The following is a 19808-nucleotide window of genomic DNA, read 5'->3' as shown; positions in this document are numbered from 1 at the left end:
TAAGGACAGGTCAGTAACAGGGTACAAAGGCATGCCCCCTTGCCTCTAATCAGGATGACTCTGAAAGGAAATCCCAGCTCCAGAGCCCCCTAATGGGGTTGCCTGAAGCCTCTAATGCAAAAGTGTTCATAGAGCAACTCCTCCCTCTGCCCAACCCTGCTTCCATCACTTCAGTACAGATGTCGTTTCCAAGGGCACACCCCAATAATTCTGCACACAAATCTCCCACTCGAGTCTCTTTCCCAGGAAACTCTATCTAAGACAGCTGGCATTGCAAGTGATCCCAGAAATGAGACTTTAAAATGGAGTTTTGGAGTTGGATCCCCGCCAGCCAGCTGCCAGACAGACCCCCATCCCTAGTGCTTGGAGGACTGTTAGCACCTGGCTATTGCTGTGCCAATGTGATTACTAATTTGAATCCACTTATGCCAAAGCTGTGTCCCACCTGGTTACCTGTAACTGAAATTAATAAAACGGGGCTTTCTGCATTTATTGAATTTTATCTCGTTATAGCTTGGACAAGACTGCCACCTCCTGGAGAGGCTAATGAATACTGGGGGCTGAGGTGTTCTCAGCCATTTGAAAATCAGTATTACGAAATTGCGTCTCGACGCCAACCCCGTATCTCTCCGTGAGGTTAAACCAATCCTGACCCCTCACAACTTCTGTGAACAAATTTTTGCATAGGACCGAGATTTCAAACAACTTGCGCAACACAACTTATTTTTACGTGAAATTTTAAACAAAAGCTAATATTTTAGAACGCTCAATGTGTGCCAGGTGCCTTAATTCTTAGATTCTCACAACAGCCATCTGAGATAGGAACTATTATCATAAACATAGCCAAGTTACGGATGAGGAAATTAAGTTTTAGGGTACTTAAGGTGACCAGACTTTAAGCGGAAACTGCACCCAGGTAGTCAGAACTCCAAGGCTGCGGAGCTCCGTAACCAACCTCCCCGCCCTACCTGGGCATGCGCAGAAAAAAACACAAGTAAATTCTGTAGGAATTGTAGGAGGCGGGCACTGAGGGGTGTGGTGGGCCTCTAAGATCCCAGCATTCCCTTCGTACCGCCGCTAAGATGGCGGCGCCCATCTTTCGGTGCTTTTCCCGTGGCCAGGGGCTTGGTACCCCAGGCCTGTCAGGAGTCTTACCCTTGGGGCTGCGTGAGGCCCACTCGGGCGCTCAGGGGTTGCTGGCGATGCAGAAGGCTCGGGGTCTGTTCAAGGAGTTCTTCCCTGAGAGGGGTACGAAGACAGAGCTCCCAGAGCTCTTCGACCGTGGCACGGAGGGCAATTTTCCCCAGACCATCTACTGCGGCTTTGACCCCACGGCCGACTCGCTTCATGTGGGGCATCTGCTGGCGCTTTTGGGCCTGTTTCACTTCCAGCGAGCGGGCCACAACGTGATCGCCCTGGTGGGAGGCGCCACGGCGCGCCTGGGAGACCCAAGCGGCCGTACCAAGGAGCGGGAGGCGCTGGAAGCAGAGCGCGTGCAAAGCAACGCGCGCGCCCTGCGCCAAGGGCTCAAAGCCCTGGCGGCTAATCACCAGCAGCTCTTCGCTAATGGGCGGACCTGGGGCAATTTCACCGTGCTGGACAACTCGGCGTGGTACCAGAAGCAGGACCTGGTGGACTTCCTAGCGGCAGTGGGCGGCCATTTCCGCATGGGCACGCTGCTAAGCCGGCTGAGCGTGCAGACTCGGCTCAAGAGCCCCGAAGGCATGAGTTTGGCAGAGTTTCTATACCAGGTGCTCCAGGCCTATGATTTCTACTACCTGTTCCAGCATTATAGATGCCGGGTCCAGCTGGGTGGATCTGATCAGCTGGGCAATATCATGTCCGGATACGAGTTCATCCACAAGTAAGCGCCTTTAGACCTGGAGAAATCCTAGGCCAAATAATTTACACACGAATAGCCTGTGTTGCATTGTTAGGATTGTGGAATGATGCCCTTCGTTCCTGCCCTTGTTGGTTCTATCTCCATTAAGGGTCCGTAATGGGATTAATTTAATATCACTGGCTAATGAGAACTAAAGGGCTGAATTAATGGTATTAGGTATGGGACATATTATAGAGCTCTGCAGGAAATAGACCCTCCTAGTCAGGATTCGGATTGTGTGTGTTTGCTGCTTTTAAGAAGCTTTTTCTGTGTTTCTGATTTGAAAGACTGCTTGTCTTCATTTATAACCTGAACGTGACTGGGCCTCCTTGAGTAGTCTCTGCTTTGCTCTGCACCTTCCGTGAAGCTAAGTGTTAGTCATTGGTTGGCATCTCAAAAATTTTTTTTTCAGCACCCAATATTTGGCGAATAATGTAGATTTCAATGGCACTTTCTTGAGGGAGTTGAACTACAGGACTAGCTCATGTGCTACTGATTTTTAAAATCCCTTTAAGACACCTCTTTTAGTGTCTCTACCTGACTCCTCTTTACCCAGTTTTCTCTCCTCTTCCTACCCAACCTTTAAAAATGTCTAGGCCCCAGTTATGCAGCACTTCCACTTGGCTTGCCCAGAGTCACTGGTTCAACTGCAGTTCAGAATGACAAATGTCAAAATAGAGTGCTGTGAAAGCAGTAAGATGGACAAGAATCCAGGTTTACGAGGTCAAGGAAGTTTTCTTAGAGCAGGAAACCAGACTGAAATCTGAGAAAGATTAGCAGAACCTACCACCACTTGAGCTTAAAGCACATAATAAAGTTCTTCTTTATGCATAGGTTGACTGGAGAAGATGTATTTGGAATCTCTGTTCCTCTAATTACAAGTACAACTGGAGCGAAACTGGGAAAGTCTGCTGGCAATGCTGTGTGGCTAAACAGAGATAAGACATCTCCTTTTGAATTGTATCAATTTTTTGTCAGGCAGCAAGATGATTTGGTAGAAAGGTGAGTTCTTAATTGTGTGCTGAGAAAAATTAAGTTCATTAAAGCTCATGATAAATTTTATCCATTGAATCTCTCTGTACCCTTCATAGTTTTTTGGGTTTTTTTGTTTGTTTTAACGTAGATTCTATTTAAGGCTAGTACATCACAGAACATTGTAGTTAAACACTTTTTGTTGGTTAAAGCAGAAAACCACTGTGGGTGCTAGAAAACTTAGAGCCAAGTTTGTGATCTACATCTAGCAGGTTCTTAGGCCATTATTGCTTGCATATTCTAGTTTTTTACTCCTTTCATCTTAAACTTGACTTTTATTTCACCTTTGTCTCTAAAGTTCCTTTTCTTTAACATAAAAGAAGATCCTTTTGAGGGTCCTTTTTTAAAGTGATTTTCTCATTAATTCACAATATCTTAAACTCTTAGAAGAATGTAAATTAATGAGAAATACACCTGCAATAAAGAAAAAGTGAATTTTTCAAAAAAATATCATTTGACTTAACTATCATCAAAATAACTTAGGAATAATTCTTAAAAATTTTTAAATGTATAATACTTGCCTGCAGAACATTAAAAACCGCTATTGAGCAAAAATAAAGAACTCTACATGAATGGAGAGTTCTCTTGGAGGGTAAACGCTTGAGGATTGCCAGAGGTGACCAAAAGTGGGATTTGGGTGTGTGCATAACAGTTGGTATATATGGTAGGAAGGCCCAGGAGGCGAGAATTAAACAAGATGAGGGCCTGGAGCAAAGAGTTCAGTCCATTTGGGGGACCACTTGCCTGAAACTAATTTCAGGAGTGTCTCTTTAAGGAGGCTAATGATGCTCAGTGAGGCCAGCTGCCTGGGGCTATAGCCTAGATGGAAATTCCTAAGAATATTACTTGGAGAGCCCTTTGTTTAATCTCTGGAGAGGTAAAGTGGGTCAGAGTCAGTAATGTCTGGCGATCCAAAGGAAACGAGAATAAATTTAGTGAGGAAAGAGATTTGGGAGTTGCCCAAAGGAGTCCCGAGTAAGTATTAATGACTGTGAAGGCATATCTGGAGGCCCCAGGAGAAGGGGGCAGTGGCCAGTGAAATCAACCTACCAGTGGGAGCATGGTTGGTCTCCCCAGGGAATATGTCCCCATCTGGATATCCTCCATTGTTTGGTTTGGGAGCAGAGAATACAGTCATCTATCACAACTTTGGCTGCTGCTGAGGAGATGGGAAGTCCCCTCAATTAAGCCCAAGCTGTTAAGGCATTAATTCCTTGGTGACCCAAGGTTGTGTGGGCCCATTTTTCAAGCTGGTAGGAAGGGTCTGTGCTGGGCAGTGTGGTGGCTTAGTGAGGGAGTCTGCCGTACTGTTGAAAATGGCTTCCAGCATAGAGCAGGTAGTCTGAGCGGAAACATAAGTAATAATGATAGGAACTGGGGACTCCTTCCATATCTGGGCCAAGTGGGCTTGTCTTATATGAGAAAACTGTCCCTTAGCCATTGGCCGGACGAAACCGCGAGGCCATTAGCAATAGCCCAGGAGCCTGTGAAAATATGGATCTGCCAAAGGCCTCTTTATGGCTCCCTAAGGGCTAAGTGAACAGCTACAAGTTCTGCCAACTGGTCTGAGCCGGGACCGCCTTCTTCAGTTAGAGAGGTGCCTGAGACCGGGGGGTGCTACAGCCCTCCAGCAAGCTGCAGTGCATACGTGGTGGTGCCGCCGTTGGTGAAGAGTACGGATTCCCTGTCCATCTCAGACAGTTGGTCCCAGGGGGCTCCCCAAGCAGCCAGAGGAAGAGGAAGGAGCTGATCATGAGGGAAGCTACACCCTCCTGTAATTTTTTTTTTTATTTTTCAGACATATAATTATAACTCTGAATCATAATATAGTTTTCCCTACTTTTTTATTTATTTATTTATTTTTGGCTGTGTTGGGTCTTTGTTGCTGTGCGCGGGCTTTCTCTAGTTGCGGTGAGCGGGGGATACTCTTCGTTGCGGTGCACAGGCTTCTCATTGCGGTGGCTTCTCTTGTTGTGGAGCACGGGCTCTAGGCGCACGGGCTTCAGTAGTTGTGGCACGTGGTCTCAGTAGTTATGGCTCCCGGGCTCTAGAGCGCAGTCTCAGTAGTTGTGGTGCACAGGCTTAGCTGCTCCCTGGCATGTGGGATCTTCCCAGACCAGGGCTCAAACCTGTGACCCCTGCATTGGCAGGTGGATTCTTAACCACTGCGCCACCAGGGAAGCCCCCTCCTGTAATTTTTAAAGGCTTTGACATCAAGGTTAGCCCTCTCCTGAAGGTACCATTTTCATTTTACCAAGGAGGTATCAGTTGTGGTGTTAAGCTTCTGCCGGAGGCATCTCTAACCCAGGGCGTTAGGGAGTAGTATTGATTGGGGGCCAGTTAGGACCTCAGTTTCTAAAAGAACCCAGTAGAATCCTTTGGGGTTAGGCACTTAATCCAAAACCCCATAGGAAATCAGGTAGACTTATGTTTGGTCCAGAGACTCCGAGGAGGCATAGTCAGATATGGTCAAGCACTGACTTGGAATGTGGAGCCAGGTGGGACTAAAGGTAGGGCTCGTTGGACTGCCTGCTGGGCAGCTTCCAAAACACATTGCTGTGCCTCACCCTAGTGGAAGGTGGCAGACTTGCATGTGATTGTGACTGTGGCAAAGAATTAGTGAGCGGTGAGGGCGTTGCCTCCAGAACATGAAAAGGCCTGGTACCTGTTATATCTGAGTACAGTGGTGGTTTAATGATGAGTGATTTCCTCCATGTATAGGAACACTGTCAGTGCTCTCCAGTGCCTTTTGAATGGTTTTGACAGTCCCAGTAAAATGTAGGAGCACTACCCCGTGATTAGAGGGAGCATTTTGTAAAAAGAATTCTCTGGACTCAGGGTCAAATGGGACTTCTTCAGGCTTAGAATGAAGAGGGGGTCACTTGAGTGAGTCTGGTCATAGAAGTGATAAACCCATTGGACCATGCCACTTTTGCACAGAAAGAGACAGGCCTAATCTCATGTTTTCCATTCACTGTGAGCCTTGGAATGTTGGTACTCAGCGACACTAAGCAACGCCCAGGAAGCATCCATAGGGGTTCTGTATTATCAAGGAGCTGGTGTACCTCCTCAGGGGTCTTACGAGGCATTGGCACAAGATGTTCAGGACATTTATATTTGTCCATTGTTTAGCAACATCACACCAGGTACTGGACCCACGATACCCCATCGAGTTTGGGGGACAAAGAGTGACAGCAAGCCTCGGCTGTATTTCCCCTTTTGCTCTGCCAATAGTTTCCTGTTGCAAGGCTATTCCATTCATCCAGGTTAGGAAGTGTAATCCCATTATGACCCACCAGTCCCAGAGGGAGGTCTCCCTCCTCCTTACCTATGGGAATTATCCTTTCCTCTGGCCTTTAGCTCAGAGCCTCAGCTTGGGCAGTGATAATAGCCTTGGGGTCCATTCTACCCTCATTAGCTTTCCTTGGCCTTGAGATGTGGAGGACCTTCATGTACATTAGTACTCAATCAACGTCTGTATAATTTGTGGTCTGATCATCTCATTAGACCATATGGCCTTGATCACTGATCACACTGCTCTGCGGAGATCATTGAATTATGGCAGCAGTGACGTTTTGGGATGGATACCGCCGGCAGCACAGCAGAGGCAATATGCAAAAGACATAATAGAATGATAGACCTCCAGCATGCATTGCTGTCCTCCCAAATGGTGTTGCCCACCTGGGTTAGCCAGTTAGTAAACTAGTCAAAGCTAAAGGGCAATCATGCAGTCCTGCCAACTATGCCATTGCCAGTTGTTGTGTGGGCCTCAGCCTGTTGGTAGTGATACCATGAACTAGAAATGCCTGGGGGTGCTCACCTCGGCCCATACTACTTGTAGGAGCCCTCACAGACATTTCCTGGGCCAGAGTCAACCTTGTGGCTGGACCAGCGCTGTGGTCCTTATGATTGTAAGAGACATCTCAGCAATAATCATCAGGGAACTTTAAAAAAAGATTTGTTACTTACAGTGTCTGAAGGGCACATGGCACTACAGGGGCTACACAGTGAGTCAAGGATAGGGAAGGAGGGAGCATGGACCCGGAGCTCTGCCTTTATTGGAGTGCCTAGGATTTCGCAGGTTCACTCTTCACTGGCTAATTTAAAACGTAGAGTGAGAATTAGGGAGTGGGAAAGGTGAAGAGGGGTCACTCAAGCAGCCAGTTATCTCGGTTACCCAGGGCTTTCTGAAAGGGGACTTTCATGAGTGGGGGCAGCGTGGTTCCTAATCTGGTTGCTTTGGTACTAGCCGTGTCATACATGTGGCAGTGTGCTTATTCGAGATCGATGTCTTTGAAATGGATACCTTGGCATTAAGCAATCAAAAGCTTAATGTCAAGCACTTACATTACAGGTATAGAACCACTTGGAAAAATACGTGGCTGTGCCTACTCAGGTCAAATACTCATGACTTGTGATCAGCAGTCCCTCCCCCTGGGCACATCCCTAACAGATGAGTGCACATGTACACCAAGAGAAATACATGGGAATAGTCATGGCAGCACCATCAACCACTGTCCAAGAGTAGGAACAGCACAAATATCCACACTAGAATAAATACATTACAAAGCATTCATAACATGGAATGTGTACTCAGCAGCTGTACACACAGCAACATGGGTGAATCACCAACATAATGATGTACCAAAGTAACCAAAAAAAATATATTCTGTATGATTCTGTTTATGTAAAGCCTAAAAAGAGGCAAAACTAAGTGATGCTGTTTAGGGAGGCATACTGAGATGGTAAAAATATAAAGAAAAACAAGGAAGTAATTACCATGAAAAGTCCGAAGAGTGGTTACCTTGGAGGGGTGAGGGGATTTGGGTAGGAGCAGTGTGGTATACCTAGACAGGTGATAGTTACACAGCTGTTTGCTTTATGATTCATTAAACTATATGTCTGTTGTTTGTGTATTTCTCTATGCTTTTCACCAAAGATAAGGTTTTAAAAGATGATACATATAAAATATTTGTCAGTTTTTAAATTACAGTTTTTATTTATGGGTACATACACAGAAAACAAAAATATAAAAACATGCTTGGGAAGGATGCCCACAAATTTAGATTAGTGGTTGTCTCTGGGGCAAGAAGGAGAATATATATGAGGTGGATGGGGCCCTCATCTATATCTATACTATTTCATGACTTTTTTAAAAAGGAAGGATTTGAAACAAAGATGGCAAAATAGTAACATCTTCAGTCAGGGTGGTGTGTGTACTATTGTCATTTTTGGTACATTTCTGTATGTTATATTTCATAATTAAAAATAAATTCTAAAGTAAGCAGGATGTTCTTCAAAGGGTAAGGGAGCTGGAGATAAAAATTAGGTATGTTATATAAATCTAACGGGGTTTTTTTTTTGTCCCAAAGGTACCTGAAGCTCTTCACTTTTCTGCCCCTTCCAGAGATTGACCACATAATGCAGCTGCATGTCAAAGAGCCAGAAAAGCGGGCTCCTCAGAAACGACTTGCTACAGAAGTAACAAAGCTTGTTCACGGACAAGAAGGGCTGGACTCTGCTAAAAGGTGGCCTCTTAGAATAATGAACTTGATTAATTAGTTCAGAGACTGGAGAACACTTGGAGCCAATGTTTTAGAGTCATCTTTTACCACTAACAAGGACTGTCAGTGTTAACTGCTTTAAAGTACTAGCCTCCATTTACTAGAAAGAAAGATTATCCTGAATTAAGCTTATAAATTATACAAGATCAGTGTTGCTGTTTGAAAAACTTTCCATCTGGAACATAATGGGTACTTCATAGTTGGTTTTTGGGTGTTAGAACACGTGTCTAAGTAAGCACTCAACGTGATGTGGCTCTCAAAATGTGTTTTTCAGGTGTACACAAGCCCTTTATTATAGCAGCATAGAGGCACTGGAGGTCATGTCTGATCAAGAGTTAAAAGAATTGTTTAAAGAAGCTACATTTTCTGAATTAGTTCTTGACCCTGGAACAAGTGTCCTAGATACGTGCCGCAAAGCAAATGCCATTCCAGGTGGCCCCCGAGGGTAAGATTATTTAACTTTTAGGTTCACAGTTATAATTCACAACCTGTGTTTCCAGAGGTGGTGTTTTTCCTGATAATGGCATCTCATTCCTTGCAGAAGTTAAGTTAGTCTGAGAATAAAGTGAAAATTGAGTACTTACTGCTGAAAATACCTTAAATTTTCTTTAAAATCTAGTATCACTATACTCTCTCTTATTAAGTCTAACCTGGTCAGTTTTTTCTCCAGCATTGGAAAAGGCTTACGTTTAAATGACCACTATTGTATAAATACACTGGAATCAGTCAGCTTAGGGATGGTCACAATTTGAGATCACCAGAACAGAGGCCCTAAGTAAACAGATTCACACACCCCTCTCACATTCAGTCTGTATCCTCTTTATTCTGGGGAGTAGTGGGGTTGCCCAATCTATTTAAAATATTAGTTGAATTTCTCCTTTAGAACATTAAAGGGGAGGCAGAATCTAATAAACATGAAGATAACAATTCAGTGCTAAATGGTTTCAGTAGAAGAGCCTTTGAAATTTAAATGAAATAATGATGTATCTGTATTATTGGGAGCGGTCAACAGTGATTAGATTTATCTAGTTACTGAACATTTTTATTTTTCAGGTATCGGATGATAACAGAAGGTGGAGTCAGTATAAATCACAGACAAGTAACAAATCCTGAGAGTGTTTTAGTTGTTGGACAACATATTCTTAAGAATGGACTTTCGTTACTTAAAATAGGAAAAAGGAACTTCTACATTATAAAATGGCTTCAGCTATGATGAAAACTCCTTCCAGTGGTTCAAACTTATCCATCATTCATTCTCAAGATGTACGAATTTATACCTTCACTTATGCAACTCAAAGACAAAGAATGCAGTGTACTCTAGGCCTCACAGTGTGAGTAATTTCATTATTTATATAGGTTGGTTCAGTTTGTGTAATAGTGGGATATTTTATTTCCTGATCCTTAAACATTAAGGACTACCACAGAAAAGCATGATTTCTAGGGTTAATCTCTTTTAATAATTATGCTTCATGAAAAACTAAATGCTGTCTTTCCTATCCTGTCCTTGCTGTTTTTAAGATGAGGAGGAACAATGAAAAAGAGGTAGTATAAGTAATTGTGGATACTTTTATATCAGGTGTGTATCTCATTAGAGGTTTTTTGTTGTTTAGGAAGCAAATACAGCTCTCCATAAAAAGGGAGAAAAGTTAGAGGAAGCCATAGCTGGCATTAGAAATTACAGTAGAAATAGTTTCTTTTCAAGGAAAACAAAAGTCAGTACTTGACTTTTCAGAAAGTTTCTAATTCAGTTTTCCAGTCCCTTGACTCTGTTTCCATAAAATTAAATTTACTCAGCCTTGTTTTTTTAAATTCAGTAAAAAAAGGTAGCGATGTCTTATAAATTTATCAACTTTTCAATTAGTTTTAAGTTTCAACTTATGTCCCCAAGCAGATTGCAGCTTGAGATGAAGTGAAAAGTTAAGTAACCAACAAGATAAAATAGAGGCAAAATATATATACTAAATATCTAATCATTTGAGAATATCAAAAGACATTCCAGTAAGGGAAGTTTTCAGGTCAAATTTAAAGGATTTGGAATCAAGACTTAGTTAAATTAAGCTCTACATTCTTTAGGCAAGTTGATTCTCCAGAACTATTTCCAACATCTGAAAAATCGAAGGTAATAGCACCCCTATTTCCCCTGAGCATCAAGTGAAGCTCAAACATACACTCAAAATGGTTTACAATCAGATGTGTTCTAGAAAAATCTTACAGGCAGCAAAGCATGGCTTTAGAGTTCAAATTCTAGCTATTTACTACCTGGATTACTTGGAGCAAGTCATTAATCTTCATATGCAAAAAATGGAGATGTAATAATACCTCAGTCAATTATGAAAATCTAAAAAGAAGAAAGTCATAAAACTTTCATACAGTATAAGCTGTATTGCTATGTTCCAAAGTAGACTTATATGTTAAAAAAGCTATAGTTTATCTAAACCTTCTTCTGGGAGTAAAGTTAGGAAGAATTCATTTATTGACAAACTTTAATGTCACTTCATACCAGCAACTTTATTTACATAGTAAGAACATACAGGTATCCATTATAAATGTCAGAGATCATCTCTGCATTTCAGAACTTAACTCAGTTTAAGTGTCAACAAAAGGAGGTTTTCTCTTTGCATACCTCTTGTCTCTGTTTTTCTTTGTACATGGTGTGTAGTACTAGCAAGTGCATTATCATAGCAGGTAATGTTTTCAATTTGAAATTTGCTGGAGAAAGGTGCATTGTAAGTTTTCTTCCCCCCTTACAAATTAAAAAAGCTAGACTAGAATGGAAGTCATCTGATCTATCTGAAATAAGTAAATCATGGATGGCTATAATTTCAAAACTAATGTTTAATAATGGCAGAGTGATTTTAAAGTATGCTAATAAACATTCTGGAAGCATGTATTCTATGAAGATGGTACTGCTAAGTATAAGTAGTACCATATCATATCAGACTGAATCTGTTTTTTTATGTTTGAGATCAGTTGCTGAGTCTCTTGTCTCTTAGTACAGTAAATGGGTGCCATTAGCTAAGAGTAACAGACATACTCACACGTTCCTGCCAGTAGTCCTTCATAAATGTCGTAACTTAAAAATAGACTTTAATATCTGCAATATTTAATTTATCATTTTAAAACTTATAATGTAATTCATATCAAGAATCACCTGGGGAATTTTGGTAAAATGTGTATATGTTCTAAACCTTACTCCCAACCCCCTGAAAGCCTTTAGGAGTTATGTGTGTGTGTCAGGATGTTTTTCTTTAAATAATAAAGCCCCACCATTACTTTCTATTCTAATGTACTTTGTTGGTGTGAAGCAAAAGTAACTATTAACAACTAATAGGAAGAAGATACACTTAAAATCACCACAGTATTTGGTTTTAAGTCCCACCTCCAAGTGAATCTTGAAGCGTGGTCAGAGGGCTCCAATTTAAAAATGTATCTGAATTATTACTATTATATTTGAAAACCAAGGGGAATTTATTAGGACTTCTGAAAACTAAAAGGAAAGATGGTCATTACCAAGTCTTACTAGATAATCAAGGCTAGATGTTCTTAATGCAGGAAAACATAATTCATGCTTCCAGGTTTAAGTAAGATCAAAGATGATATTGTAATTTTTAACGCACCAGGGGAATGTGGACCCAGAAGTGGAAGGACTGTAGCTACACATTATGCACATCACATCATTGTCAATGTTACAGATCCTCTCGTGTGTTCAGCTTTCTTACAAACACATCAAAGGTTTCAGAGAAGCTCAATAAAACTAAATCAAAGAACAGGTGGAATAGTGACTGACTACTGAGTAACTTGTCAACCCACCTCTTTCAAAGCCAGTTCGGTTTAAATAATAGTGCATGCATTATAGTCGTATGACATGGTGTCTTGGTGCATTCTTCTTGAAGGGCTATGGCAGCAGCTTTAAGACTACTAGCAGATTACACAGGTCATCTTATCCACAGACAAACTGCTTGTACAACTAGAACTATTAACAGTTCTTTTTAAGTTCAGATGAAACTGTCACAAGACAGACGATGTATTTTATATATACTAGGAAATTTTAGAAACAGCCATTTATTATTTGGATTAAGTGTGTGATTTGTTCTGCAATACAGAGTATAATTTTCAGTTTATAGCCAGTCTTCACATGAGCAGATTCATACCATTGCAATACACAGGAGTTCATAAATAAAATTCTACTCAAGTAGGCAGTAACTAGCAAGTCAGTGGAGTCTCAGTATTACATAGTTCTCTTCACCAAAGATGAGTCTCTCGGATTTCAGCAATAATTTGACTGGCTCCTTGTAATGCCTGCATTAAAGAAAATTATAAAAATTATAAATGCTTAAGTTATAATAACAAGGAATATCAAAGAAAGAATCTGAATTAATGTGGGATAACCTCTCCACTTTATATGTGGTTGATTTATACTAACCAGTATCTTCTCTGAAATTTGAATCTAATCAAGTGCCAACAGAAAAAAAGATTAGCCATCATACAAAGACTATATATGTGTATCTCCAAGGATCAGAATGCATTTTAAAGAATAAATGTTTATACCTACAACCCAAGTAAGAAAATTCAAAAAAATTCACAGTAATACCTTTAGCATATCAGCTGCTTCTTTCCTGCGCTGTGCCATGTCCTCGGATTCAGTCAGAAGATCATCCAATAAGGATGATTTATACAGCTGTCCTACTAACTCACTCTGAAGAGTATCTTTTACATGATTAACCAAAAAGTGCATTACTGCCTTTGGCACACTGCAAAACAATCAGATAATCCATTTGATTTAGAATAAAAACCTAAATTTTAAAAAAAATGTGTATTTTCAAAACAGATTATGAAATCATCTCGCGGTATTCTAGTCTGATTTATATAACATAGTACTAACCTGTCTTGAATATTCTTTCTGACAATAAGAAAATAAGATTTGATGAGTCGTTCAATAACTTCACAGTCTCGCTGTTCACGGGCAGATAGTTTTCGTGCAACAGGAACTGGCTAAATGGAGGGAGGGGGAGAAAAAAGTTACTTTTGTGCCATTTTGAAATGACAACATTTAACATTCAAAAAGTTTTTGAGACTTCAGTTCCTTTTGTCTTTTAAAGTGTTTTCCTGGTAATTTGGTTATTTGTCCTCAAGCAAACTCTGCAGCTTACCACATCCAGCAAATTCACAGCATGGCCTTTTTGTGGACTGGCTGGCATAATTGGAATTGGTTTTGATTTTTCCTCAGCTAGTAACTCCTCAGCTTTTGAAGTTTTCAGCATTCCTCTCCAGTTGCCTGTTGTTGGTTCTTGAACACCATCTCCAACCCCACCACCTCCAGATGCAACCTGAAAAAACGTGTTCCAAAACCTATACCAACCATATCAAACTGATATTAACTAAACAAAGTTAATTTCCCTTGACAGCAGTCAAGGAGAATACACATCCAGTAACCATCTGGAGTTTAGTCTATTCAGAGAGATGGCAGGGTCAGAAAGAGATGATGGGTGGCATGTATAACTGGAACCCTGAGCTGTCTAAATAAGAGGTTCGGACTTCCCTGGTGGTGCAATGGTTAAGAATCCACCTGCCAATGCAGGGGACACGGGTTCAAGCCCTGGTCCAGGAAGATCCCACATGCCGCGAAGCAACTAAGCCTGTGCACCACAACTACTGAGCCTGAGCTCTAGAGTCCGCAAGCCACAACTACTGAGCCCTCGTGCCACAACTACTGAAGCCCACGATGCCTAGAGCCTGTGCTCCACAACAAAGAGAAGCCACCTCAGTGAGAAGCCCACGCACTGCAACGAAGAGTAGCCCCCACTCGCCGCAACTAGAGAAAGCCCACATGCAGCAACGAAGACACAACACAGCCCAGAAAAAGTGTATTTGTAAAAAAAATAAAGAATGGCAGAAGTAACACTGTGGTTTATAAATAAATAAATAAGACGTTCTGTTGTAAACTGTTTGCAAGGCCTCAGCCAGTATATTTTAAATTCTTTTTTTATTATTTGCTAACTTCTCAAAATTTTTCCTCTTCTCCAACTCCTCTAACACTAGAGATTGTGGAAAAAGTAGAAGCTGCCCTTTAAAACAGGACTGCTCATTAAAAGCACAAGAAAAACCAGAACTGCTATTCACATTATTTCTTCGAAGTAACTTTAAACACTGTTGAACTATGATCTCTCTGAAAGTTCAATGAACTCATTCTCCAAAACTTAAGACTTTATTAATTTCTCAAATCAGTTTATGTTCCTAATAGTCAATACCATAGGATAAAAGTAGAAATCCTTTACTTGAGAAAGGATCTGCTGAAAAAAATCTAGCGCTACCATTAATCACAAGTGCTTTTGCACCTTCTTTTTTAGGATATCTGTTAGTCTTGATTTCTAAAAGAAAAATAACTGTTTAGGATAATGGGGAAAACAGTAATTCGTCAACATTTAAGAGATGTTTTTAGATGTTCTTTAAGATTTTACAATCTAAAATGGAGATAAAATGGCATCCAGAATTATAGATAGAAATAAAAATGGCTTATATAAATTTAACAGAGGAGTGTTACAGCAATGTTAAAAAATGTATTGGGTATCATTCTGAATAAAAACACTGTCCAAAATTTGTCTTTAAAATGTAGTTAAGATAATGTATATCAATATACAAGTAGTATATTTATACATTACTTTTTAAATGAATGTATTTTTAAATGCGTGTTAACTATACGTGAATGATAGATCATATGAAATCTTAAGGAAAGTGAGCAAATTCAGAGTGATACCAGGAGTTAAATAAAAAGCAATGATTTAGATGGTTCTCTTAAGACCTTAGCACTAGTGGGCTGAGAGAAGATAAGACATTTATAAGGTTTTATTTGAGGTTCAGAATCTTAAACCTGGACAACAAGTAAGGAAAGGAGCTAAATGGCAAAAAAAAGATAAAAATAAGAATGGATCTGAATAACTTACAGATTATTTAATTTTTTTTAAAGGTTATCAAGAATTGGCAACAGTCTCAAACTCTCACAGCCCCCCTGTTTGTTCTGAATTTGCTTAAGCTGTTGAGGCACATGTTAAACTACTAAATATATTTAGGGTGAAAAGAGCAAACTGAATGAAAGCATAAGAAAGAAACCTTAGAGGATTCTCCATTAGCACTGGACAGATCTCAGAACCTTTAAAGAGGAAAAGTCCAAAAGTACAGTTTCCATCTCCAGAATTTTAATTCCCTACCAAAATATTAAATTCAACACTATTCTTGAAGGTAATAGAAAACAGTGGGAAAGGCTGTTGTTATTATTTAAAACAATGTTGAAACTAGAATTAATACCATCTTAGAAGTTAGTTAGATAAGAGGAACATTAAAAACATAACACAGACAACAAGAGATAGATGCCACTGTTACAAACAAGTTCTTCAGTGGTTTTGAAGACAGTTTTGGTGAGAACCAAAGGTACCAACGTTTTCATTCTGAAGCAAGACTCACATTTTTAGTTTCTCTTCTGCTGTCCTGAATTAACTGTTAAAAGATACGTTAAAACATGCAGTTTAACAAGCAAAATTTAAATACCAATGGCTTGAAAATTTCCTCTTTAAATTCTTTTTCTGTGTGCATCGTCTATACTGCAAGCAAAAGCATGTCAACAATAATTTATTTTATGAAGTATACATTGTTAAATGATTTTAAATTTCTATTAGACTAAAATTTGACCTTAGCACAATATCCCATATTAATATTCTGCTGTTCAGTGTATTGTTTCCAGATGATTATGTTGCACCAAACTAGGCATGCAGGCTTAGATTAAGAATCAGAACAGACCTTGCCATCAGCCTCAGCAGAAGCAGCAGGGGAGGGCTCCTGGGAGGCAGGTGCCAAAGCACTTGGAACTTTAGAAGACTAAAGGCAAAAAATGCAGGGAAAAAAATCAAGGATGCCAAAAATGCATTCAGAAACATTCTATAAATATGAATTTTCCCCTCTGTATAAAAATAGTAAAATAACATGAAAAACAAAAGTAATGGGACATAAAATTAATGTTTATTTTGCCTTATTTCCTGTACTATTGTCACCTTTGTTTAAGGCTTTCTTCAGATGAATTCCTAAGAAAAATCCAAATCCAAAAACTTCATTTTGATTTTTGGAAGTTGATAAGATCTTTTCTGGTAAAGAATTCAAAGTAACAGATTTTTACACAAAAATTTTAATATATGCAACTATTACATGTAACTAAAACCTGGTATGTATATAATGTCATCTTCCCTCTCCAAAAAAACCTTCTTGTTATAATAAAGTCATTAGTCATTTCAACTAATTTTACAACGTTGATAAAGTCATTGAATTTCTGTTAAAGCCTTGATATTTAAAATCCACCTTTAAGCATTTATTCCTATGTATTCAAAATATTTTATCTTTAAATTACTCAAAGCCTATTTTTAAACTTGCATACCTTTACTCAAACAATGAAATAGTGCCAATGGAATATTAAAGTGAGAAGAAAAAATTACTCCTAGAACTGAGTAATATTCTGAGGCTTACCAATCCATCTTTGCATATTGGGAATATGCTTTAAAAACATTTTTTACCTTGTCTCGTGATACAGCTGAAGGTAATTCTCTTGCTAGCCTGTTTCTCCTTTGTTCCTATAAAACACAACCAAGCAGAAGATTCATGATTATCAGAACACAGAGATGTAAGCCTACTTAAAAAAAAATGTTCAGCTTAATTGAAAAGTGTGAATAACTTACAGTATATCCTCTCACTGTTGGGACTCATGCCATAATTATATTTTAAAACAAACAAGAAATCATTTAACCCAATGCTTCTCAATCTTTTTTTCTGCCCCAACACACCTGAGGGATATAATACAACGTCAGTAACACTGGCTTCCTGTACCAGTGGTTCTCAAGTGGACCAACATCATCTCTGCCTTTCCCACCAAGTTAAGAATCACTGATTTAAACTGTTCCCACATTAAAGTGTACGTAAGCCTTCAGCATACCATATAGAATTTGAAGTACACAGATCACAGAAAAATTAAGCAAAACCTTTAAAAATCATTCTAACCTGCACACGTTTGTGTTAAATTTACACAATTCTCACACACAAAACCATAAATATCTATAAGAGTGTTCTGTTTTCTTTATCCTTAACTATCTCCAGGAAATAAACGTAATGCTGAAAACTGACAGTCCTTTCTGTAACCTGGCTAATTTAACAGACTGATCACCTGCCCACTCTTCTAATCTGCTAATATTAGCAATGTAATTCTGGTACTGAGCTAAAGCAACTGTAAATTCAAATTAATAGGTACTGAACACCTACTGTATGTCAAGCACCATGATAGGTGCAAGACTATGAAAATATAGAAGGATGTAGGTATTAATAGTGGCTCTCTCACAGGCAGCATCAAATACAGTACAAAGTATTTACATTAAATGAAGTCAAAATGCTCCTGAGCAGAAAGCATTTCATGAACACTCAAACTTGCAAAAAGGTGTAAATTAACAAAGGTTCACAATGATGTTTCTGGGTAAGAAAAATTTTTAACAGAAATTTTACCCACTTTTCATTTATCCAGTGATAAAAAATATAGCAGATAATAAAAATATATGGATTTTAACGATCTTCAGAATAAAAAGCATTTAAATATACATATTTATTTATTTATTTATTTTTGGCTGTGTTGGGTCTTCATTTCTGTGCGAGGGCTTTCTACAGTTGCGGCGAGCAGGGGCCACTCTTCATCGCGGTGCGTGGGCCTCTCAGTGTCGCGGCCTCTCCCGTAGCGGAGCACAGGCTCCAGACGTGCAGGCTCAGTAGTTGTGGCTCACGGGCTTAGTTGCTCCGCGGCATGTGGGATCTTCCCAGACCAGGGCTCGAACCCGTGTCCCCTGCATTGGCAGGCACATTCTTAACCACTGCGCCACCAGGGAAGCCCTAAATATACATTTTGAAGAAGGACACAAAGCAAAAGGCAGAGGAATCTAGAGACCAGAAATTCTCACCCTAGTCTGTTACCAACCATTTATGACCTTAGCTGGCCCTGGAGGAGACCTGGCTTACTTGCTTTGTTAACTGTATGGGTTACCAACTCTTAAGCCCCGGTTTCCTAGTCTATTAACATTACCCTCATAGGGTTGCTGTAAAGATTAAATGAGAATATCCACATAAAGTTCTTTGACACATAGTCTTAAAACCAGAGACATATTCATTTGTAAGAAAAATACTGATCTGAAATCAATGACCTTGTCAGTATTAGAAAAACTGTTCCAGACACAAATTTTCCATGAAGGCTTCAATGTTACAAGAACTAACTCCTATCTTAAGGTAGTGTCTGCATGCTAATTTTTAACATAATAACTATTATCTAGTCTACTTTCTGAGTGTTTTAAAGTGCCTTACTTATATGCATTTTGGAATTTTTTCTGTTTTTTTTTTTTTCTAGCCGTGCCACACAGCTTGCAAGATCTTACTTCCCCAGCCAGAGATTGAACCTGGGCCACGGCAATTCCCTGGAATTTTTTTCTGACAATAGGAGTCACCTCAACTATGGAGCTAAAAAACAGTTACCTGTACCTGTTAAAGAGAAGATGCCCAGGAAAATAAGCACTAAAGTAACAGCTGTTATCATCTGTGGGTTTCAGGTTCCTCATCTGTTTAACCAAAGGGTCCCTTCCAGTTTAAACCCAGGGTCCCTTCCAGTTCCCAAATTCCACGTTTACAATATTCTCCCCACCCATATGCATAAGAGGAAATTTGATACAGAAGGGACTCAGTTCTTACTGGACTACGGAATTGCAGAAAATTTTACTGTTCTGGATAAAAGTGGCAGAGAAAAAACTGCATCCAGATAAATCGCTCTATCCACCAGCCTTCGCTCCATCTGAGCTATTATGCAACCTACAATGTTAGCCTCAAATGGAAAAAAAAAAGGATCCATGAAATACAGGAACCACAGTAATGGTGAAACAGTACTCTGTCTTTCCAAATTTACTATAATTTAGGTAATTCTTGGAATGTTTCCTTCACAGCTTTCAGAGTCAAATGAAAACAATTTTAAACATCCACTTTGTTTTACATACTTCAGTCTAATAAACTGCAACAACAGTTACTGAAATGGAACCAGGCAGTCCTTCAACACTAAATCAATGAGTCCCAGATCATCTCCGAGTTACAGTTTCACAAGCAGAAAATGAGAACAATACCTCCAGGTGGTTTTGAGAATTAAATTTAAGAAAACAATGTAATGCCCTCAGCATACTTCTTAGCATATAACAGACAATAATATGGTGCATATATGTCTTATAGTTATTCCTTGCCCAGTAAATTTGATATAACTGAGCTAAAATAGATTTTCT

The 19808-nt window shown here is 39.7% G+C and overlaps 2 protein-coding genes across 10 annotated transcripts in view; one reads left to right on the top strand and one right to left on the bottom strand.

Annotated features, from left to right (window-relative positions):
- Window positions 1–1061: 1061 nt before the first annotated feature.
- On the top strand, window positions 1062–19767 carry YARS2 (tyrosyl-tRNA synthetase 2). Of its 3 annotated transcripts, XR_009505340.1 has the most exons (6): window positions 1062–1864; window positions 2717–2884; window positions 8287–8442; window positions 8753–8923; window positions 9532–9809; window positions 18896–19767. XR_009505340.1 is itself a non-coding variant. In XM_059935631.1 (5 exons), exons 1-5 carry the CDS (start codon window positions 1083–1085, stop codon window positions 9689–9691), a joined length of 1437 nt encoding a protein of 478 aa, XP_059791614.1. In that variant the 5' UTR covers window positions 1062–1082; the 3' UTR covers window positions 9692–14377. The 3 variants fall into 3 exon arrangements, 1 of the variants encoding a protein (XP_059791614.1); XR_009505341.1 differs by lacking the exon at window positions 8753–8923; XM_059935631.1 differs by lacking the exon at window positions 18896–19767 and having other exon boundaries at window positions 9532–14377.
- DNM1L (dynamin 1 like) overlaps window positions 10961–19808 on the bottom strand; it is a 64501-nt gene continuing 55653 nt past the window's right edge. For 2 of the 7 annotated variants that reach the window (XM_059935624.1, XM_059935625.1), the window contains 7 exons: window positions 17034–17090; window positions 16270–16347; window positions 15937–15969; window positions 13629–13805; window positions 13361–13470; window positions 13070–13229; window positions 10961–12777 (listed from right to left, as the gene is read on the bottom strand). In XM_059935624.1, coding sequence (XP_059791607.1) covers window positions 12721–12777; window positions 13070–13229; window positions 13361–13470; window positions 13629–13805; window positions 15937–15969; window positions 16270–16347; window positions 17034–17090 — 672 coding nt within the window. In that variant the 3' untranslated portion in view covers window positions 10961–12720. The remainder of the gene's footprint in view (window positions 12778–13069; window positions 13230–13360; window positions 13471–13628; window positions 13806–15936; window positions 15970–16269; window positions 16348–17033; window positions 17091–19808) is intronic. The other 5 variants (XM_059935629.1, XM_059935626.1, XM_059935627.1 and 2 more) reach the window with 3 other exon arrangements.

Source organism: Balaenoptera ricei, chromosome 10 (genome assembly GCF_028023285.1).
Source record: "Balaenoptera ricei isolate mBalRic1 chromosome 10, mBalRic1.hap2, whole genome shotgun sequence".
In the NCBI taxonomy this organism is placed as follows: domain Eukaryota; kingdom Metazoa; phylum Chordata; class Mammalia; order Artiodactyla; family Balaenopteridae; genus Balaenoptera; species Balaenoptera ricei.
The sequence above is the reverse complement of the archived record's forward strand: the minus strand, read 5'-3'. Positions and strand labels throughout refer to the sequence as shown.

Coding starts and splice junctions, on each gene's coding strand:
- YARS2 (XM_059935631.1), top strand. CDS start 1,083: ATGGCGGCGCCCATCTTTCGGTGCTTTTCCCGTGGCCAGGGGCTTGGT. Junction 1,865..2,716: donor GGATACGAGTTCATCCACAA/GTAAGCGCCTTT, acceptor CTTTATGCATAG/GTTGACTGGAGAAGATGTAT. Junction 2,885..8,286: donor CAAGATGATTTGGTAGAAAG/GTGAGTTCTTAA, acceptor TTTGTCCCAAAG/GTACCTGAAGCTCTTCACTT.